Source organism: Bidens hawaiensis, unplaced genomic scaffold (genome assembly GCF_021521415.1).
Source record: "Bidens hawaiensis isolate Kalapana, Puna unplaced genomic scaffold, B.hawaiensis_p1.1 tig00038580_1, whole genome shotgun sequence".
NCBI classification, from domain to species: domain Eukaryota; kingdom Viridiplantae; phylum Streptophyta; class Magnoliopsida; order Asterales; family Asteraceae; genus Bidens; species Bidens hawaiensis.
Window position 1 is genome coordinate 54,754 of NW_027496774.1, and position 23,874 is coordinate 78,627.

General features: G+C 42.3%; 1 protein-coding gene across 1 annotated transcript; it reads right to left on the reverse strand.

The window, feature by feature from the left end:
- Window positions 1-2,968: 2,968 nt before the first annotated feature.
- Window positions 2,969-7,028, reverse strand: LOC143590437 (E3 ubiquitin ligase BIG BROTHER-related-like). Its single transcript, XM_077070920.1, has 7 exons — window positions 6,804-7,028; window positions 5,600-5,927; window positions 5,430-5,482; window positions 3,707-3,748; window positions 3,506-3,627; window positions 3,295-3,403; window positions 2,969-3,155 (listed from the first exon to the last, which is right to left on the reverse strand). Exons 1-7 carry the CDS (start codon window positions 7,005-7,007, stop codon window positions 3,099-3,101), a joined length of 915 nt encoding a protein of 304 aa, XP_076927035.1. The 5' UTR covers window positions 7,008-7,028; the 3' UTR covers window positions 2,969-3,098.
- Between the last annotated feature and the right edge of the window lie 16,846 nt (window positions 7,029-23,874).

Consider the following 23,874-nt stretch of genomic DNA (forward strand, 5'->3'; position numbering starts at 1 on the left):
AAAAACAAAACAATATCGTTACACACACAACTTATGATTAAAGCTACACAGTTTAGGTTGGTATCAGTTAAGTTTGTACCAATACTAACACAACCCAAAAATAGATTAGTAAACGCCCATAATAGTAGTAACAGTCATATATCTTATAATGAAAAAAATATAAAATGTTTAAAACGATGTTTATCGGCTACGTTCGTTATGGTGCGAAAGTTAACAACCCCCCTCCCCAAAAAAAAAGGCAAACACGCAGCCATTATTGTAGATAGTCGACATGAATTCGGTCGCTATCGGTTAGGCTTTCTACAATACCGGAAAGAAAAAAACCCAACAAAATCATGTTTAATTTAATATATCTAAAATAACTTCGGCATGTGTTTACTTCATTGATTTCTTTGCTATTTATCAAAGGTAATCATTATATCTTTTTTACAATTTAAAATTAATTTAGTTAAGTTATAAAAATAATAGTAAAACAACTATGAATTAAAAACAAATATAAAGAAAAAAATAACAACGAAGAAAAGACAACAAAGCCTTAACTAAAAGTTTAAAGCAACCGAGTTAAACAATTAAGTAACATCACAAAGCAATACATTTAGTAAAGGGACTTGCACCTTTTGTCCACACACTATAGATAGTACAGAGGAAGGACAGGTGGATAAACACGTCAAGTGGAAAGCACAAAACTAATAGGTAAACATAGAGTAATTTATTTGGTCCATACTATTTACTATTTACTATAAACAAATAATAAATTGCTAGAGGTGCACAAATCGGGTTCACCTTGAAAACCCGAATTGGTTCAGAACCGGTTTTTTTCACACCGGGTAGAAAATGAAACCGGTTCCAGTCAAGAACCGGTTCGGTTCTCAACCCGAACCGATGCCCAGAAATGCAAACTTTTAGGAACCGGGTAGGGTTGGAACCGGACCGGTTATTAGGTAAAAACCGGTTCCACCGGTTTTTTTTGAAATTCAAACAATATAGCCGTTAGAAACCGGTTCCAACGGCTATATAGCCGTTTTTGACCGTTGGAACCGGTTTTATTACTATATTTAGCCATTTTTCATTCTATAAATACCAATGTATGAGTGTGTACTTGTTAAACCACTTCCAAAACTATAAAACACACTCCAAAACACAATTAAGCTTAAACCGACAACAAATGGCAACTAATGACGACGTTGTTATGGTGATCGAAACAACAAGATGCCCCGATGTTTGGGTTCATTACGATTTGTGTCTAATGACCGACTCACATGAGATGGCACGTTGCAAATATTGCTCGAAGTTTCTTAAAGCAGCGTCCAACTCGACATTACGAAAACATACGAATAAGTATTGTCGAGAGAAAAGAAGTTTGGATGCTAAAAAAGTGGAAGTGGGAGAATCGTCTGGCTCTACAACCCAAAAATAAGTATTCCCGAATTAAAACGACGGACTTTGTTTTTTAAGTTTTAGTTGTTATGTTTAGTATCGTTTATGTTTTAATAATGTTTGTAATAGTTATTGTTTAAATAAATAAAATGTTCGTTGTTATTAAAAAAGTACAAAAAATTAATCATGAGTAACAAAAGTAATTATAATTAAACAAATCAAAACTAAATATTAGTTGAACAAGTTACAAATAATTTTACTAAAACAAATAAAAAACACAAATTACAACTCTTCTTCGTCTTCATTCTCGTCTTCACCCTCGTCTTCGTTATCGGAAGAAACCCCGTCCTCCGCCTTCTCATCATGAATATGACGCTCTATTGGTATTTCGTCTTCAAAGTTCGCCTTGTGTTGTACACGATCCACCGCATCCAAATGATCCTTTAGGCAAATGCAAACCTCTAGAGACTCGGGAGTTAATTTTGTTCTTCGCATAGATAACACCCTCCCACTAAAGGAGTAGTATTTTAGTTTGTTTTTGAGTTTGGTGGTGAAACAAGTGGTGGAAAACAAGTTATATATAGGTTTCGGGCATCAAAAACCGGTTCCAACGGCTATATTACCGTTGGAACCGGTTACAATGGCTCTATTCTCTCTCAAAAACCGGTTCCAACGGCTATATTACCGTTGGAACCGGTTCCAACGGCTATTTTGTGTCTCAAAAATCGGTTCCAACGGCTATTTTGTGTCTCAAAAACCGGTTCCAACGGCTATATTACCGTTGGAAGCGGTTCCAACGGCTAATTTGACCAATGTTTGACTAGTAAAAAAAACCCGCCGGAACCGGGTTTTTCGGGTAGGAACCGAACCGGTTACAATTAAGAACCGGGTAGGAACCGGGTTGAAACCGATGGGGACATACAAATAGGAGAACCGGGTACGATTTTCGGGAACAAAAATACCCAAACCGGGTATTGGGCCAACCAGGTAGGAACTGAAACCGGTTCCGGTTCGGTTCCACCAGTTAGGTTCCGGAACCGGTTTTTTTGTGCACCTCTATAAATTGCAACCGTCACATTGAAAATAGTGTTGCTTTGCACACTTGTCAAAACCCTATAGGTATTTCTTATGAACAGTGTAGAACTGTGAGTAACCGGTAACTTACAAATTAATATATATATATATATATATATATATATATTAATTTCAACGGAGAATTTGAAAGCCGATGAATGAAAGTATTAATATTAAAAAAAAAAAAAAACAATCCAAATGCATTTTCCACAAATGTTAAATTCTATTTTTCACAAATATGGACCAAACATGATTTATATAGGAAAACATTTCAACTCCAACTAGGCAACTACACTTCCAAGACTATCAACATACCAAACAACCCCTAGTCCTAGTATGTAAAAAAATATTGAGATGAATAATTCTCTGTAAAAACTATCTGATTTGGATAAAAGAATTTCTTTAAATCATTTAAAAAATGGTACAACATTGTTGTTGACAACATTTATTGATAAATAATATAGTTCTTATTCAATCATCATAATAAAACTTCAATGAGTCATAAAAAAACTAACCATGCCATAAATTCATGAGATTAAATATAATAAAAGCCACCTAGTTTATAACATTTTGTACAAATTTAACTAAATAAAATTTAAAACAATGGACCAATAGACAAACCAGAACAAAGAAAGTTTACAACCACATCAATGTCCACAACCCGCACTAGATGTCGACACCTCAGTGCTACAAACTGGACACACCTGCACATGAGAAGCAAACATCATTCATATTTTGTAAACCGACAAACATATATTATTAAGATTTCACCTTAATACTAGATTGCTTAATTCAAAAATGATAATTAATTAAAAAGCTAAATTTGATAGTAAAAACATATACCTTGTTTATTTGTAACCAGTTGGTTATGCACTCAGCATGGTACGAGTGCTTGCACGGAAGCAAGGTCAAGTTATCACCATCCTCATAGTCTAAGCGACAGATAACACATCTGAAACATGCAAATAAAAAAAATAACAAAGAGAATATGGACGGAGTGCTTTAACTCTTTTTGGTCAAATTAAAGAAAAGATCAGAAGAGAATTGTACTTACGTTTCACTGCTTCCATTTTGAGCATTTTGGGTCTTGTAGACGACTGACTGTAAAGAAGCAATTGAATCAGCAGAAAGCCCTCTGCTTTCGGTCCCGACTACTTCACCCAGCGCAATCAGTTCCTAAAATAATTACATGTGAGCAGAAACACATACAAGAACAAAACACAACTAACTTGAGATAATGAAATGATTTTGTTACCTCGTATGAAAGTTCATCTGGGTCAACATCATCCCATGAGCCCTGAAAGATACAAACACTAAGCATCAACACATATGAAGAGTGGTAAGCGGATATCAGTTATTTTGAAAAATAGTATAGAGTGAAGCAAGATGTGTAATGAACAAATATGTAATAAAGTAAAAAAATCTAACAGAAAAATGCAGATTTTGGTTGTACATAAAGCTTATTCGGTTGTACATAGAGGAACGACTCATGTAGCCTCGGGTTTTGGACCTACATGCTCTGGAGCACCTCTCGCTTCTTACAACCTTGGTTTTTAAAAAGCGTGAGGGGCTCTAATGTCTATTAGTCCAAAAATATGATGTGAGAGGTGCATGTCACTTATGCGAAGCGTTCATTATTAAAAAAAACTAGAAAAGTAATTATGTGTCGCTTTTTATATTGTTATACTTGAACATAAAAACAATCTAGTATCACACTTTCAAAACATATTTATAAGTTATAACAAAAAATAAACTCAAAATTATCACACTTACACATACTTAAAATTTAACGTGTTCATAAGAAAAACTAGGTTTTCATTTTCATTATTGTTATGTCCTCAAGAATAATATATTTAATGTTACCACAATAATTGAGACAACATCATGAAAAAACAAAATTCGTTATGGTACCTATACCAACAGAAAAAATACACTCAAGGTGTACAAGCAAAAAGCGTACACTGCGCAATATAATAGTACTAAACTGGTTATTCGGTTTTGCTCAAGTATCTAAAATATCTATATGCATTATTATTACTAGTAAGTTTACAAGTGCTAACTCATTTTGCAGACATATAGTTTACAAGTGTTAATGTGTGTGTTTCTTTTGTTCTTCTCACTTGTTTTTCATTGTTAACCTTAACATTCTATATGAGTACACGCAGATTAGAGAATCCAAACATATGATCAAAAGTTTGATAATTGACAAACTCATGACCATAGTCACATGGATCGCGGTTTGCTCCGATACAGGAACGAAGAAAGGTAACGCAATTCGCCAGTTCATTTCTGTACAAACCGGTACGCTGTACCGTAGAGTTCGGTTCGGCGTTCCCAATTCAAAACAGAATTTCAAAATCCAAACTCTAATCAAGAACAAAGCAAACAACGAAAACATAAAAGTTCTAAATTATTAATTTATTGGCGGTTTTTAAAAATTTGAAAATTACTAGTTAATTGATTATATTTTGTAATATAAATTACTAATATACAGATTTTATATTTATAATATAATATAAACTGCCCAAATTAATTGATCGTCTTTGGATTTTGGAATCCTTTTAATTAATACCTAAAAATAGGGAAATGAGAAGTTGCCTAATTTGCCGCCCAAATTGATTGGAATCATTGGATCGATTAAACTGATTACCATATCCATCAGATCGGCTTTAATTTAGCTCTGAATCGACAAGCCAGTCAACTGAAATCGTTTTCACCATCCATTTGGAGCAACAAACCAGTCAATTGGATTTGTATCTATCATCGATTTGGAACGACGAAGCAGCCTAATCAATTCGCGATCTGATAGCAATTTGAATCAATTGCGAATTCGTTTGGGAACAAAACGTTCCAATACAAATTTCACGGCTTGTTGAGCGACTTATGTGACTATGCTCATGACTAGATTTTTAATGAGCAAGTGTGTGAAAACACATGTAAACAATACTATTGAGCTAAATTAAAAATCGAACAATTACCTGAGAATTGCCACCATCATCCTCCATACTATCCTCTTCCTCCTCGGTAACCACTGGCAATCAGCAAAAACTTTGTTAACCATACACGTTTTAACCGGAAGCGGAAACAGCATCCAACAAGACTAACCTAAAACAAGAAAATGAAACAAATAATTAAATTCGAAACTCACTTCCATTAATGCCGGTGAGAGCCAGCAATCTAGCAGCCATTTCTTGATCTTCAGCATCCTGTAACGCCCTTGCATATGCTTCATCATTCGGAAAAGAAGCCGGGTCCAACTCAACACCTCGGTTGCCCCTATCTTCCTCACTAGATCCATTATCAAGGTGAGCATGCACATCAAATGCATCTTCTTCATCTTCTTCAACATCAGAACCAACATATTCACTATTATTTTGATCAAACTCATCATCTTCACCTTCCACATAGCTTCCAGTTTCCCAACTTTCATGGTCACTTCCACCTCCGTTCATCCTCAACATCATATACGCCCTTTCCTATAAACACAATCACAGTTTCGTAAAATAGAATCACAAACTAACAAAACACAAAACTATCACAATCAATGACATTATATCACATCAAATTTCATACTCCAACGCCTTATTCAACCTAAGTAAGCTAATAAACATTGAAATCAGATACAATACAAACACGAACTAACAAAACACTAAAATATCACAATCAATAACATAATATTAATCAAATGTCATACTCCAATGTCTAATTCGACCTAAATAAATTAACAAACAATGAAATCAGAGATAAACACAACCTCGATTTCATAATATACAAACACAAACTAACAGAACACAATGCTATCACAATCAATAACATAATTTCACATCAAATTTCAAACTCCAACAGTCCAACGCCTAATTCGACCTAAATAAGTTAATCAACAATAAGATTAGAAATAAACAAAACCTCAATTTCAAAACATACAAACACAAAACTATCAGAATCAATAACATAGTCTCACATCAAACTGCATACTCCAACGCCTAATCTGACCTAATCAACAATAAAATCAGAGATAAACACGACCTCAATTTCATAATATACAAACACAAACTATCAAAACACAAATTCACATCAACTTCAAGCTCCAATGGCTAATTCGACCTAAATAAACTAATCAACAACAAAATCAGAGATAAAACACAAGCTAACAAAACACAATTTCACATTAATTTCATGCTCCAACGGCTAATTCAACCCAAATAAACAACGAAATTACATATATACATGCGCATACCTGATCTAGCATATTCATTTCACATAACACAAAACTATCAGCAATCAATAACATAATTCCACATCAATTTCATACTCCAACGGCTAATTCGACCTAACTAAACAATAATACATACCTGATCTTGCAGTGTACGAGCGAGAGCAAGATCCGCATCGACCTGACTGAGATTTGTGAACGGCGTTCTCGTAACGGCAGCAGCAGGCCGGTTCGGATTGGCAGACTCTTCAGCAACAACGGCAGGATCAGCAATGGTGTTGCTAGGGTTTTCATCGGAGATCTTGCTGGCTTCATCTTTGAAAGAGTTATTGTTGTTGTCCATGGAGTAAGGTTAGGGTTAGGGTTAGGGTTAGGGTTTGAAAGAGTTTTAAGACAAAAGTAGTTTATGTGTTGCAGTGAACAGAGTAATACAGTACGCAAACGCAAAGTCTTTTATACTGCCGCAATGGCTACTTCTTGATGAGATATACTCGATATTTCGTAAGAGGATTGGTTAACCCTCAATCTCTAATATTCTCCTCCTCCCACATATTGTTATTTTAATTTAAACTTGGCAACACGTTATTTTTGGTAAGTAGTTACAGCTAGGGTATGCATGATTTGCGGTGGTGAATATGACAGTACGTCTCGTGATGAAACTTTGTTTTTATGATGATGTTGTTGACTGTTGTGTCATTCGAACGCAGATTGTATATACAATATGTTTGAATCTTCTGGAATCAGGAATGTATCAGGTCTTCATGATTCAAGGTTTTCACTTGATGAATAATGAAATGGTTGGCATATTTTTACACCTTATTATGAACTTCATGTTATGCAAACAAACGGAAACAGAAATAGAAACAGATAGTACATCATGATAAGTGGATTCGGGATTATATAGTTATTGTTGGTGATATGTATTAGTCTACGACTCTACGGAATGATATGGTTATTGTCGGTACATTTTGTTAGTTTCCATTAAGAGAGTTTGTAATATTCGTTTTTATAACATTAATAATTCAATATATAGAAATAAGAGAGCTCTTTTTTTCACATGTAATGGTTTATTATTTTTTCCGGTTCATCGGGTAGACAATGAAAGGACATGTGCTTCTGCTTTCTTTTTTAATAACGCTAACCAATGCACGTTGACTATAATCCAAAAGGGACGATTTTGAGACGAACGGATTTAACCGTTGAGGGTGATCGATATTCCAAAGCCCTTCGTTTAAAATTTCAGCTCTTCAATTATCACTGTAGTAATAAAATCAACAAATGCTACATCTTTCTTGAAAATACTATAAATGATGCCATGTTTAGATTAATAAATTTACTTTTGATTCATCGTGAATTGAGAAAAATAAAGATCACCAAATATTTGTGGGACATTTGTTCATAAATGTAAGAGTTTTCAACATCTTTAAAGATCCATTATTAAGTTAGATCAAGTGTTCTTGATCCTTTATGAATGTAGCAAAGTCTTCATAAATCATTTTAACCCATTTCATCTAGAAAAAAGCATACTTATTTGTAAAAGAAAAACTTTATTTATTTTAATTATTTGAGGGGTTGAATGTCCAAGAATTCATATATTTGTTAATGAATCAAAATGTAATTAAATATTCGATGCAAGATATTGATTTATAAATGACTTTCTAAAACTAGTAAAAACAATAACCTGACATCGATATTTTAACGAAGTATAGATGTTATTTACGTCATTAATTAATGTGTCATTGGATTTAAATACTTTCAACTTTCATCTATACCCTCCCAAATTTCATGTTATTTGTTTATGTCATCCTATCACTAACTAAACGCTAACGATGTTATGTTCATACTGACGTGGACGTTACATTTTATTAAGCCGGTATGCACATGTGTCATATGTGGGTCCCACATAGCCACCCGTCATCTGTTTTTTATCAAATAAATTCTAGCCACCTCCACCACCACCACCAACCTCCACCGCATGTCACCATCATCATCACCACCGGATATGAAATGCAGTTATTAGCCATCGGGAATCATCATCTTCATCAGGGCGTAATAGGTTGTGTCATTGGAAATGGTTGACATCATAAGACTGTTATGCACACAATTACACACCATATTAGAAACGATTATCCGTTATCAGATGACGATTAATGACGATTAGATTTGAAGAAACACTAACCGGACCCCAGACAGATTACGGGTAACCTGGGGGTTAGATAAATGTTTCTCACGAGGGGTTAGACCCGGCAAAGATGGTTCTTCTGATAACCTGCAAAACAGACCGTGAGCTCGTCACTGAGAAGGGGGGGGGGTTCCTCCTTGTGACCACCCTCCGGCGTGAGAATCAGACTAGATTGCTCTTTAAATATAAATGTATATTAAGAGATTGCTAGAGCAGATATCAGGTATAATATGATGATAATGTGATAAGATGAGATGGTCATACCATTTGTGGTATTTATAGCCGAAGGTAGGTTTCCAAGGAGGTGTGGCCGGCTGCAACAGTATTCCTGTTCCACCAACAGTGGCCTACGCACGTGCCCTGCTGGTAGTTGGCGGGTAGGCAGCGGCTGATAGTGACCAGGCCTGCTGTGTACTATTCCTTTTCCACCAACTGCCGGCTATGCACGTGGTATGGCAGTAGTTGGTGAGTAGGCAGCGGCTAATAGTGACATACAGTACAGGAGCATGCTGCTCGCCATACTGTTATCAACAAGCTGTCGTATCTTTAGTCTGATCTTTTGCCCATACCTCGTCAGGTACAGTACAGAAGATCTTCCCTTATCGTACGGACTGGCTTATTTGGGCGGGAGTATTCCCCCTCCCGCCCTTGTGCGGGATTGACCCCGGCTTTGCTCATTCCTTCAGGTGACACTGAGTTATTGAGAGCTAAGTGCCTTGTGCGTGTAGCCTTGCTGCGCGGGTGGCCTTCCCTGATGGCTTGTATCCGAAGCTGCGGGAACAGGCGGAGTCCTTCACCATTGGGAGGCATTTCCTGCGGGAACAGCTTGCGTACTGCGCGTAAGGACGTCACGTCTCTGAGCATGGTTGGTCCGGCGGATCCAGTTGGTTTCTGCGCAGACGTCCCTCTTCAAGGTGAGTCTTGCGGGTCCAACTGGGCTCTGCTGGGACCTACCTCTTCAAGTCCCCCCAGTCCAATGTTCTTCTCATGAGTGTTTAATAAAGTGAGGTGAACTTTTGGACTTAAGCAAAGGGTTTTGAAAAGGGTTTTTTAAGGTTTTCCATGGGGATTCCTCCCGCGGAAGTCCTTGTCACTTGCAGAAATTCCCGAGTTTCCTGCTTGGTCTTTGGGTATGATGCGGGTAGGTCTGTAACCTCCTCGCAAGTCAGGAGCGTTGAGTCCCACTTGTGTGGATTCTCCATGAGGTTTTGGTAGTTTTGAACATAGTGATCAATTATGTTAAAACCACCAATTCCATCCTGGAGCTTCAAACAACGTAGTTCTCGACGTTCCCGCTATGCGGGGATGTTATTTCCGTTTCCGCAAGCATTGCCCAGAAGATCCTTCTTGGTTTCAATTCCCAGCGGAGCGCTAGGTATGTGAAGGGTTTTGCCTTAACACTGTACCCGCGCTCGTCTTACGGTTACTTTACTTCCAAGGTATTCCTGGCGTCAATTCCCTGCGGGTGCTAGGTATGTGAAGGGTTTTGCCTTTACACTGTACCCGCATCCGTCTTATGGTTACTTGTTTGCCAAGGTTTACTTGGCTTCAATTCCCTGCGGGTGCTAGGTATGTGAAGGGTTTTGCCTTAACACTGTACCCGCATCCGTCTTACGGTTACTTGTTTGCCAAGGTTTTCTTGGCTTCAATTCCCTGCGGGTGCTAGGTATGTGAAGGGTTTTGCCTTAACACTGTACCCGCATCCGTCTTACGGTTACTTGTTTGCCAAGGTTTTCTTGGCTTCAATTCCCTGCGGGTGCTAGGTATGTGAAGGGTTTTGCCTTAACACTGTACCCGCATCCGTCTTACGGTTACTTGTTTGCCAAGGTTTTCTTGGCTTCAATTCCCTGCGGGTGCTAGGTATGTGAAGGGTTTTGCCTTAACACTGTACCCGCGTCCGTCTTATGGTTACTTGGTTGCCAAGGTAAGGGGTATTTTCCCGCTTACTTTTTAATCTTTTTGAATTTTGAATTTTGAAATTCGAAGAGTTGGTGGAAAGATAAGAACAGTCCAAACCTCTGAAACGTCGTGCGACGGTTTCTTCTGACTGTGTCAGGACGTGCAGGAAGTTATGGTGACGTGACAGTACATGGTCATTCCAGACGCTTTTTCAGGCGCGTGGGCGCGATTTTTCGGGCGCGTGGCCGCGAAATTAATGGTATGCGTCCTGTCAACAGCTGTTGCCAGCTTGCTTTTTGCCACGTGTCATGGTTTCATTGCACCTTTGATTTCTCTCTCTTCCGCATTAAATTCATCGCATTAATTACGATTAGTATATAAAGGGGGAGAGGGTTCTTTGTAATCCACACTTTCACTCTTCTCTTCATCTTAAGAACGATTTCCGGCGAATACTCATCTTTCCGTCGAGCATTCTCTTGAAATCGTTTTTTTCTTTCTGCAAGATGTCTTCACGTGATCTCGAGTCTACAGCCGATGACAAGAGTACTGCTGGCGAGTGCCAGTGTGCTCTGCCTGGCGATCTGTACCAGTACGTCGTCAGGAAGTTCATGCTCGAGTCTCTCGAGCCTGAGTTTCCTAAACCCCATCAGACTATGTACGACGCCCCCAGAGGCAAGATCGGGGTTTATGCTGCATTCTTTGTTTATGGGAATCTTAGGTTCCCATTGACAAAGTTTGTTTTCCGTGTCCTGGAGAGGCACGGTGTGCACCTGACCGAGGTGCATCCGATGGCGATTGCCAAGGTTCGCCACTTCGAGTGGGTGTGCCGGATACTGGGCATTGAGCCCTTCGTTGACCGCCTGATGACCTTCTACACTTGGAGGTGCGTCCAGGGGTGGTATACGTTGACAACCCGGATTAAGGGTTTGAAGATTTGCGCGACCGAGCGCAGTCTTCGCTCGTGGAAGCGGGAGTTCTTCTACATCTCTGCTCGCGCCATCCCCCTTGCCATGAAATTCAAGAATGGGCAAGCACTTCCCAGCCTTCACGCCTCCAACTACCAGGAGGCGGAATGGTTTGCGAAGATATCCCGAGTCCAATCTCCGGTTTACCGGTTTGCGGAGTCCGGGATGGTGATGCTGGGGATGAGCCGAGTGTGGAAGGCTGCGGATGCGCAAAAGATCCCAATCGTCCTTGAATACGGTTCGAACTCTGTTCCTTACGGTATGCTTTGTTTCCTTTTGTTGATTTAGAATTTCTTCTAACTTCTTTCCTGTTTATTTCAGAGGGGAACGACTTGACGTTGCTCCTGAACCCGCGGGAGGCTGACGGTCCAGCTCGGATGGGTACTCGCGCTCTAGACGAGAACGAGTTGCCCATCCTAGAACAAACGGCGGATCGGTTCGTGGAGGTCTACCCGCTAGGCCACGAGATCCTGAGCGCCAGGCGGCCAGGTAAGGCGCTATTCAACCCTCGACCCCTCAATGTTGAAACCTCTGCTGGAATTCCTTTAATCGTATGTTCTGATGAGGAATCCGCAGATGGTCCTCCGTTGGTGCGGAAGAAGAAGGCCGCCGGCGGGAAGGGGAAGGAGAAGGTGGCCTCCACTGCCGATCCGGCGCCTCGGTCTGATTCGGAGACCGAGAGCGAAGAGGTGGCGGGGAATCCCGGTGGTGATAAGACCGCCGCTCCGGAGGCTGCGACGATTGTCACCTCCGGAGAGCCAAGGATGACAACGGTAACCGGCGCGAAGAGGCCAGCTCCATCGGGTTCATCCCCGCCCGTCCGTACTTTCAAGCTCAAGAAAACCCGTAAGTACAAACTTATCTTTAACTTTTATCTTCATAGCTTAATATCGTTTAACACTTATCTTCTTTACGCAGGCGTGGATGTTGACGCATTCCAGGGTGGAGCGCAGAGGAGTATCTCCCCGCCAATGACGGTAGGCCCGGTCTGCCTACCTGAGGCGACGACCCAGGCGCCTGCGCCTGCTTCCGCTGGTTCAGTTGCTCACTCCTTTGAGCCGACTGTTCCAGCTGTGATGACGTCACCGCCGGCTGTGAGTGCTATTTTTACAGCATCCTTCACCGAGCCGGCGGTTACTATTGCTGCGGATTCCGCGGCGGCGACCGCGGCGGCTGCTACCATGCCCCCGTCATCGGCAACGACGGCCGATCCATCAGGTACGCATGGGGCTTCTCGCCAATCTCTGCCACCTTCCCATCTGCCTGACCTCTTGGATGGATTTCCCTTGGGTTCAGGTGATGGGTTCGGCGGCTATCGGCCTGTTATTGACCCTACAGGTGCGTAGGGTTCTTTTGGCCCATTTTTTTTTTATATATATTTTTTCTATCATCTTTTCCTAATTGCTCTTTGTTTTTTGCAGTGTCGGATTCCAATGAAGTGTATGTTCCACGATGGAACATTCGCCGAGGAACAACCCTTCGCACCCCTGTGGAGTGCGTGGAATGGGCTCGTCACGCTGCTCCAAGTGGTGCGTTGGGGGAAGCCATGGCTAGCTACCAGGAGGGTAGGCTAACCAATGAGCTTCGGGTTCTCCTGGCCCGGATGCAGCCGCGCGTCGAGCTGCTTTGTCGTGAAAACGACAAGTTAAAAGCAGCTCGCCTTAAAGAGGTGGCTCAGGCGCGGGCTGTCCGGGAGGAGAACCAAAGGCTTTCCGCCGTAGCTGCGGAAAAGGAGAAGGCCTTCAAGGCCCTCGAGGTTGAAGTTCAGGCACGACTCGAGGCCCGTTCCAAGGCTGCCCAAGTTGTTAATGAACAGCTTCAGCTGGCTAAGGAAACTGCAAGGAACGCAACCGAGAGGGCCACCAAGGCTGAAGCTGTTGCTGAGCCTCTACGCGTGGAGAATGAAGAGCTTAAAGCCAAATTAGAGGCTCTCCAGCAGGCTCATGATGCCTTGGCGATGGAAGACGCCAAAAAGCTCCAGGAGATCTTGGACCAGGGGGGGGTGCTTGACCATACTGAGCGGAAGCTAAAGGGCGTCGAAGAGGCTGCGGCTAAAGAAGTGTTGCTTGCCAACCTTAACAAGAGTGAAGCCGAACGCGCCCGTAACGAAGCTCAAGCTGCCCTCCAAGAAGCTCTGGTTGCCAAGGAATGGCTTCTTCGAGAAGCGTTGTCTCAGGTATGTTTTTCATGTCTTTACGCTTTTCTTTGTAGATAGAAAAGGTTTTGACACTTGTATATTTTCTTGTAGGTTGTGCATCGGGTCTTCTCAGAGACCTCTTATGATGATGCTATGAGCGCAGCCCTCAACGCTTCTCACGAGGATGTGGAAAAGGCCGGCTTCCTGCTTGGTCTAGGGTTCGTTGAGAAAGGCATCCCGCCTTCCAACTTCCCTTTGTACAATGTTGATACTGAAGCTGTTTACGACCAAGCAGTGAATCAGTACGCCGCCTTCCCGCATCCGGTGGTGGAGAAGGTGAATCAAGTTGCTGCTGCTGATGATGGGTTAGCTATCCTTAAAGCTTTCCTTGAACTGCCACGATCTACTGATGGTGCTGGTCCAAGTGGAAGTGGCCCTGAAGCCTGATCCTGAAGATCCCTTCCCACTGCTAGGATAGATTTAGCTTGTATAGATTTATTTTCTTGTAGGCGGGTAGTTACCCGGCCATTCTTGTAATGAATCTGTGAAATATAAATCTTTGTGCGGGTAAGACCGCTTCTTTTATTGGATTCCTTGCTTTATAAACGTTATATGACTTGCATACTTTAGTTTAAATTAGCAATTTTCCAAGTGTAGAATAAGTTAACCTTTGAACGTGGTAGATAATAGGTTGAAGTTTTGCTTCCTCTTTCGTGATTGTGCGGGTTGGACCGTCACTTGCACTTAGTAGGATGGCTAACTTTACCTGCGTCTAACCTGCGTGTAGGTTTTCCTCATCTTTTCTTGAGGATAAGTTAACCTTTGAACGTGGTAGATAATAGGTGTGAAGTTTTGCTTCCTCTTTCGTGATTGTGCGGGTATGACCGTCACTTGCACTTAGTAGGATGGCTAAACTTTACCTATATCTGACCTGCGTGTAGGTTTTCCTCATCTTTTCTTGAGGATAAGTTAACCTTTGAACGTGGTAGATAATAGGTGTGAAGTTTTGCTTCCTCTTTCGTGATTGTGCGGGTATGACCGTCACTTGCACTTAGTAGGATGGCTAAACTTTACCTATATCTGACCTGCGTGTAGGTTTTCCTCATCTTTTCTTGAGGATAAGTTAACCTTTGAACGTGGTAGATAATAGGTGTGAAGTTTTGCTTCCTCTTTCGTGATTGTGCGGGTATGACCGTCACTTGCACTTAGTAGGATGGCTAAACTTTACCTATATCTGACCTGCGTGTAGGTTTTCCTCATCCTTTTGTTAGAAATTCTCTGTTTTGAGTAACCGTTCGACGCGCGGTTGTTAATAGGTTAGTGTTCAGTTTCCTCTCATGATTCATGCGGATAGACCGGCACTTTCATTTAGTGGGATGACTGAACTTTACCTTTAACTGACCTGCGTGAAGGTTTGCCATTTTTTGGGTTTATGCGGGTTTTGCCGCCTTCCCCACGCAACGACTTTCCACGTATTTATGCGGTGAAAACCGGCATATCCGTGTTGAATAAATTAACCGTTCGACGCGCGGTTATTAATAGGTTAGTGTTCAGTTTCCTCTCATGATTCATGCGGATAGACCGGCACTTTCATTTAGTAGGATGACTGAACTTTTCCCCTTTAACTGACCTGCGTGAAGGTCTGCCGTTTTTTGGGTTTATGCGGGTTTTGCCGCCTTCCCCATGCAACGACTTTCACACTTATGTATGAGGTGAAAACCGGCATCAGTGTTCATAGTTAACAGTATAAATGTAAAATCATCAGCGTCGATGTTTTAAGGAGAATCATTTCCATTAGAAGTGGCTCTTGGCCTTTTCTTTACAAATTTGGAATTGATTTACATGCAAACTGTGTAATTGAGCTCCCTTCCATGTTGTTGGGATGGGAGTGCCATCGAGCCGATACGCACCTGGTTCGGGATCTCGTTCTTTACGCAGCATGTAGTCTCCACATTGAAGCTGGAATTTTTATTCGTGTTTTCCCCAGCTGGGGTTCTACACGCATCAGCCTGCTCAGCGTTCATTGCGCCACGAGGTGCGCGAGCGTCCCATCTCTGACGAATGCTTCGACCATGTCCTTTACGTCTATGCATTCTTCGGTGTTGTGGCCTTTTGTCCTGTGAAAGTCACAGTATTTACTCCGATCAGCATTGTGACGATGTCGGATTATTTGAGGCTTTGGCCATGGGAGCTCCTCAGTAGCGAATATTTCGGTGACGCTTTTGGTGAGCGGCGTCCATCTGGAGTTCTTGTTTGACTGTACGTTATCCCTTCCGCCTAACCGATGTTGCAAGCCGGATGAGGTGTCAAAGTTTACCCTTGACTGCCAAATGCCTAGCTTCCGCTTTTTGTTTAATCGGGCGGTAAGGACGTTGTCTTCTCTTGTTTTCTGGGTGTAGAGGTTTGTGCTCTGTGGGAGATCTCTACCCAGTTGCTTCTCCGTTTCCGCAAAGCGTTTAGCTGCTGTCATGATGGCATCCCATGTGGATGGCATGCCATCTTTACCCGTTAAGGTGCGGATGAGCTCTGGGTCGTTCGCGCCCTGGATAAAGGCAGCGCGAACAAGATCTTCGCTAATGTTACCCAGACTTAGCTTCTTCGAGTTGAAGCGAGTGATGAAGTCCAGCAAAGATTCATCTTTTTTCTCGAATGCACTTGAGGATTGTCCATTGCTCCTCGGTATACTTTCGTTGTTGGCTGAAGTGTTGGCTAAACTTCTGTTGGAAGTCTGCCCAGTCGTAGATGTGGTTGACCGGTAGACGATCGAACCACGCTCTAGCAGCCCCGACAAGCGTCATTTGGAACATGTAACACCACGTGGGTTCCGTCCAACTACTGACGGTTGCCCCCGCTATGAATCTGTTCAAATGATCATCTGGGTCGGATATACCATCATATGTGCCTATGCTGGACATTTGTTTGGCACTTTTTGGGGCAATTGCTTCTGCAATGTCCCTTGCAAATTTGGACGTTCCTGCATTTGCAACATTTGGTCTGAATGTTTTGGAGAAGTCACGTGGACTTCCACCTGTGTTTTTTGGTTTGAAGGCTTCTCCAAAATGCCTTCTCGGTTGGGAGTCCGTTTCCTTACGCTTCCCTTTTGCCCTATGGCGAGGGTTCGCGTCGGAGTCGGACTCCTCCAAGTCATCGTCCAGGTATTCTACGAATTCGTCAGCCCGTTGTACGGAACGCAAGCGTTCGTCCAACTCAGCTTGGAATTCCCTCTGACGTGCCTCCGCCCATGCCTTAACTTCATCGAGTGTTTGGCGGGGGAGTCTTGTTCGTTTCTCTAACTGGGTATCGGTGAATCCCAGTGAGCGATTATTTACTGCACTTGCCCCAGCTTGGGTAGCTGGGGTAGTGTTCGTAAAATTTACTTCACTTGCCCCGGCTTGGGTAACCGGGGTAGTGTTTGTAAAAACTGTGTAGCCGGTATTCCCCCCAGTAGCTGGGGTTGTGGTTACCGGAATTTTTTTAACCATCTTTCCAAAAGTTTGAAAAAACTGGAGAAAAATGAAGTTCTAGCTTTATGCACGGATGGCGCCAATGAAGAAACACTAACCGGACCCCGGACAGATTACGGGTAACCTGGGGGTTAGATAGATGTTTCTCACGAGGGGTTAGACCCGGCAAAGATGGTTCTTCTGATAACCTGCAAAACAGACCGTGAGCTCGTCACTGAGAAGGGGGGGGGGGTTCCTCATTGTGACCACCCTCCGGCGTGAGAATCAGACTAGATTGCTCTTTAAATATAAATGTATATTAAGAGATTGCTAGAGCAGATATCAGGTATAATATGATGATAATGTGATAAGATGAGATGGTCATACCATTTGTGGTATTTATAGCCGAAGGTAGGTTTCCAAGGAGGTGTGGCCGGCTGCAACAGTATTCCTGTTCCACCAACAGTGGCCTACGCACGTGCCCTGCTGGTAGTTGGAGGGTAGGCAGCGGCTGATAGTGACCAGGCCTGCTGTGTACTATTCCTTTTCCACCAACTGCCGGCTATGCACGTGGTATGGCAGTAGTTGGTGAGTAGGCAGCGGCTAATAGTGACATACAGTACAGGAGCATGCTGCTCGCCATACTGTTATCAATAAGCTGTCGTATCTTTAGTCTGATCTTTTGCCCATACCTCGTCAGGTACAGTACAGAAGATCTTCCCTTATCGTACGGACTGGCTTATTTGGGCGGGAGTATTCCCCCTCCCGCCCTTGTGCGGGATTGACCCCGGCTTTGCTCATTCCTTCAGGTGACACTGAGTGATTGAGAGCTAAGTGCCTTGTGCGTGTAGCCTTGCTGCGCGGGTGGCCTTCCCTGATGGCTTGTATCCGAAGCTGCGGGAACAGGCGGAGTCCTTCACCATTGGGAGGCATTTCCTGCGGGAACAGCTTGCGTACTGCGCGTAAGGACGTCACGTCTCTGAGCATGGTTGGTCCTGCGGATCCAGTTGGTTTCTGCGCAGACGTCCCTCTTCAAGGTGAGTCTTGCGGGTCCAACTGGGCTCTGCTGGGACCTACCTCTTCAAGATTACATGTTACATGTATTACATACTAGTGGTTGCAGATTCGTACTTATCGCCCCAAAACAAAAATAGGTATTTCTAATGACGGTAGGCTCCGAATCCACATCTGAGTTGGTTTCGCTGAAGAAGGTACCGAAGACTAGACATTACTTTGTTTGAATGAAATGGTTGTTGCATGTATTAATTAATGGATTTGACACTGTAGATAACAGTGCAGCTAGAGTTCAATAAAACGTTTTTGTTTTTCTGTATTATTATTATTAAGAAAGCTGGATTTTAATAATTCAAACCATTAATCATTGGTTAATAATAATCTTAACTAACAATCTGATCTTTATCATCGTTAACAAATATCCCATTCTAACAAATGGTTAGTTTTATCACCGATAACAAATATCCCATTCTAACAAATGGTTAGTTACATCATTAATAAGTTAGTGTTAAATTAACCGAAATGCCCTTTACAAACAAAAGAATAATATCAAATAAAATTTGCCCAATTACATGTTAAAATGATCCATTAACCTTATTGAGCTTACAGTAATAATTAAAGAGGTTAACTAAAAAGAATTACAAACCACCGATGAAAGTAAAGTAAAGTAAATCAGAAGTAGGTAGGTTGAACAATAATCACCGACGATGAACTAATTCGCACGACGAAACTCTGAATTCTTATTCAGATCAAAGCGACCCTAATTCATCCGATCATTGTTACCAACTCCGGGTCAATTATGACCAAATTTCTATGCTTTGCTTTCTAGTGCTCAACCGATGATGATGATGATGCAGCTGGCAAGTTAATATTATTATAACTAATTGGCATTTTGGTTGATTGATGTTTTAATGCTGTTAATGTACATCCATTGTTTGTTTTTATTTATTTCACTCCAGATAATAATAAGGGATTTGTTTATGGTCTGACTAACAACATTTTTATCGAGTTTCTAAATAAATAAATAATTAATTAGCGTCTTTCTTAATATGATCAGTCATAAGTAACCTATTCTTTTCTTTTAAATACATTGTTCATAGGGATTGATTGCTTATTTAAACTTTGAATGAATATCTTATAATGCCTCTTATTATTATTATGTTTTATAAGCATGTTGTAGAGGTAGGGTACCAAAAAGACCCGAACACCCTTAAGTACTACCCGCGGGTCATAGAGAATCTTCTTGTAGGTCACCCGCGGGACGCATGGATCACCCGCATATCACGATTGAGGAGGAATATCCTCATAACACACGCGGAAACATCCTGGCATCCTCAAAAGTTATCCGCAGGACAGGACATCTGTCCGCTTAAACATCCGGAAGACAGTGCCAGCGGGACAGCTGTCATCACTCAAGTACTCTCTAGAAGAAGGTTTACGATTCTAACTTGGGGAATACGTGACATACAAACCAGTGAAGAAAGGACACCTGGCCAGGTTGTTATAACTGTGCACATGGCCAGGGTGCGATCCGTCCTATCATTTGGTGACACGTGTCCAGGTTGTTATACTCATGCACATGAGACGTATAGTTCAACCTATCACAAGAGGACACGTGTCCAGACGGTTATCAGAGATCTTCTAGAAGAAGACAGCTGTCCCAATCATCTTCCATCATCCTTCGGCTATAAATACCTTGTCAAATGGTATGAGGTATTCATTCACTCCCACTGTACTCTCTCAATTTACTTAAGCGCTTATCTTCTACAGAACAGTACTGATTCCCACGCCGGATGGTGGTTACGGGAAGACCCCCCTCTTGCCCTTCCCGTAACGAGACTCACGGTGTCTGTTTTCCAGGTTTCGGTCACTGGACTTTGGGAGGTTGTACTCATATCCTGGTTATAATTATTGTATCCTACCTTGTGGACTCATTAGATCCAGGACCCATACCCGGGGATCGGATCTGTGTTTCTTCATTGGCGCCATCCGTGTTTTGTGTTAGAACAGCAATAGTTTTCGTTGGTTTTTTAGTTCGTTTGATATGAGTAAACTTCCTGAAGGGCCCTGCATCCGATTCACGTGTGACTAACACAGAAGCACCTCCGGGTCTTAGTGTTTTTGCACGTATTACGACTCCAGGTGGCCGTACTCTTGAATGTGTCACAACTCCGGTGTCACGAATCACCAATGTAACACCTGGGGGTTTTACCTTAGAAAATGCTACAACACCAACCGGTCCCACTCCCACGGACGGGGGACGTGGCTCGGCACCGGAAGGTTCAAATTTGGGTAATCTTAGACGGATTACGGACGAGACTTGCCGAAACCAGTCAGAATTTGATCTAGAAAATGACTCAGGCAAATCTGACATGGCGAGATCCCATCAATTAAGAGAAAAGCTAACTCCCGAGGAGTGGCTTCATGTGCAACAACAAAGTTTGATGGCTGAATATGAGCGCAGAAAACGTGATGAACGATTTCATACCCGCACTTTGAATTATGAGGAATCTCCCAAGAGATCTCCTTCCCCTCCACCAACAGTAAGAGGAAGTCAGCTCCGTTACAGCCAATCGACGGAATCAGAGTTTGATGAATTACCGAGGTTACGTCCTCGTCCTCGCATAAATATGCGGATGCCATCTTACTTGGAAGAATTTGATAGTTATGACTCAACTTACCAACCGGGAGAATACAGTATGTACACTGGTGATAGTAGGATGAGTTCACGGGCAAGAAGTAGTCGTCCGCAGGACATAGTCCGTCACACTGAATATCACAGTAATGCTGAACGGGACTTCACCAAACCATATCGTCCGGCAGCCTTTGCCGAAAAATCGAAATTCATAGCAAGTATTGCTACTGCACCCTTCCCTGTTAATGCCAAAATACCTACATTAGTAGGCAAATACAATGGTATGACTGATCCAAGTGATCATCTCCAGAACTTTGTGGCAGTAGGGGGTGTTAGTGGTTGGACGCTCCCTTATTGGTGTCATATGTTCGCATTGACATTAACAGGGGCAGCGAGAGAATGGTTTGAAAAGTTACCTGATGGTCAAGTTTCCAGCTGGGATGACCTTGTAAAAAATTTTTCTCAACAGTTCAGCCAGCAAAAGAAACATATGCGAGACCAGTCAGAAATTTTGGATGTTGTCCGCCGTGATAACGATTCCATAGAAGATTTTATCACCAGATTCAACAATGAAAGTCTGAACATCGGCGGGATAAGTACGGACATGCTTCGTGGTACCTTCCGCAAAAATGTTAAATGTGATGATCTAGTCCGCACACTCACTGGCAGAGATGGAATGCCAAAAGAATGGGACGAACTTGTGACTGCAGCGAAAGTATATGCCAACACGGAAAAAACTTTGAGGAATGGTAATCGAGGCAAAAATTTAAAGTCGGATTTCAAACTCCGAGACCTAATAGACAGGCGAAAGGCCCAATTTGGTCGAGACTTCAACCAAGCTCGGACGTATCAAAACCATTTGATGCAAGGTCCCTCATATGCAACAAAAACAAAGCGGGGCCCTCGAATCGAGGTCCCAACAGTTGGACTCCTCTTTCAAAGCCTCCTGCCGAAATTTTCACAACAGAGAATACAAGTTTTAGAAAACCACAACCATTGACAAGAAGGTCATTCTTAGATGCTAAGAAGCATTGTTCGTATCACGATGACGTCGGTCATAATACGAATGAATGTAGATAATTGAGAAATGAAATTGAGGAGGCTGTTAAATCTGGAAAACTCGGGCACCTGGTGAAAAATGGGAAACCTGATAATGGTAAAGCGCCCGTTCGGGACATCCAAGGCCCGAGTAAGAAGCAAATTAAAGATTTGAACGTTCATATGATACAAGGCGAGTCCCATATAGGGAATAAGAGGAAAGAATCTGATGATGAAGAGTGGAAGAATGAGCCAGTTATCTTCCCTCGAATTAAAGGGGGCCCGAACAATAAGAATCCCCTGATCATCACTGCCCTTTTCGGGCATTATCGTTCTCATTACGTCTTCTTCGACACTGGCAGCACATCAGACATCATGTATGAACAATGCTTTGAACAGCTTGACGAAGAAGATAAAGAAAGATTGAAACCCATCCATGCTCCAGTATCAGGATTTGGAGGGGAAATAATGCATCCGCGAGGGGTAATTTCATTCCCAGTTACCTTGAGCGACGAAATTCATTCGAGGACCGAGGAGGTCGAATTTCTAGTTTTGCCAGCAATATCGAAACATGACATTATTCTTGGACGAGAAGCAATTGGTGACTTCAATGCCCATCCATCCATAGCACACGGTGCAGTAGGAGTTCCGACCTGCACTGGTATAGCAATAATTCACGTCAATCGACATTGCTTTTCAACCGAGAACTCATAACCCAGCAAGATCCCAAAACAAACTTGAGAACCGAACCAGAAAAGTGAGTCTTGAACAAAGATTTCCCCGATCAAACTGTAACAATTGAACCTGCTATTTCCGAGATAGTACGGACTTTCTTGAAACAGTTATTATCAAAAAATGTTGATGTATTCGCATGGCAGCCCGCGGACATGACTGGTGTCCCGCGGAACATTGCGGAACACAAATTAAGGGTAAACCCGTTGTTTACACCGATTGTTCAGAAACAACGTAAGATGGGTCCGGAACAGACAAAAGCAATGAACGAGAAAGTCCAGGACCTCTTACAGGCCGGGATCATCCGTCCAATCCGCTATCAGACATGGGTTGCTAACCCAGTCATAGTCCCCAAGAGCAACGGGGCGTGGAGGATGTGCATTGATTTCAAAGATCTAAACAAAGCATTTTGTTGGTGCATTTTGTGACCGTCGCTATACAATTCTGACCAGCGGAACGCCACAGGCGAAGTTAGCACAACTTCGCCTTAGGCGAAGTTAGAACAACTTCGCCAACGGCGAAGTTGTAACAACTTCTGCCTTAGGCGAAGTTATCACAATTTCGCCTTAGGCGAAGTTAGCACAACTTCGCCTACTGAAGCCCAGGCCCGAGAATGTTTGGTCTATATATTGTTGTGTCATGTTTAGTTTTAAATCAATCTAGAAATCAGTGTGTGTTTGAGCAGCTTGTTTATTGAGAGAGAGTAAGAGACTAGAGTCGTGTGAGACGACCCGAGGTAGAGCTCACCTCGGGTCAGTCGTGTTTTCTGTTTTTGTTACGGTATGTAACGTGATTATTTTATATATGAATCTGCAGATTTGTTTATCCCGTTCTAGTATTTGTTTGTGTATTTGATCGTGTACGTGTTTGTGTTATTCGTCTGTACACCATAAACGAGTCTAGGAGGATTCCGCACTCCTAGACCTCGTGCGGATCTCGTATCGATCGCCGACGCCCCGGGGGGACTTACAAGTGGTATCAGAGCCTTAGGCTCTTACGCTATGGTTCGAGATCTGCGTTTTGGTGTTTCTGGCACGTTTCTGTGCGTTTCTGGCCGAACAGTTCTTCAGGTGAAGTTATTGTTCATCAGGCGAAGTTGCCGTCACTGTTCGTAGGGTTTCAGCGAAGATATAAGGTCAGGCGAAGTTATGAACAGGCGAAGTTG

Coding starts and splice junctions, on each gene's coding strand:
- LOC143590437 (XM_077070920.1), bottom strand. CDS start 7,007: ATGGACAACAACAATAACTCTTTCAAAGATGAAGCCAGCAAGATCTCC. Junction 5,483..5,599: donor TCTCACCGGCATTAATGGAA/GTGAGTTTCGAA, acceptor GCTGATTGCCAG/TGGTTACCGAGGAGGAAGAG. Junction 3,404..3,505: donor CAAAATGGAAGCAGTGAAAC/GTAAGTACAATT, acceptor TGCATGTTTCAG/ATGTGTTATCTGTCGCTTAG.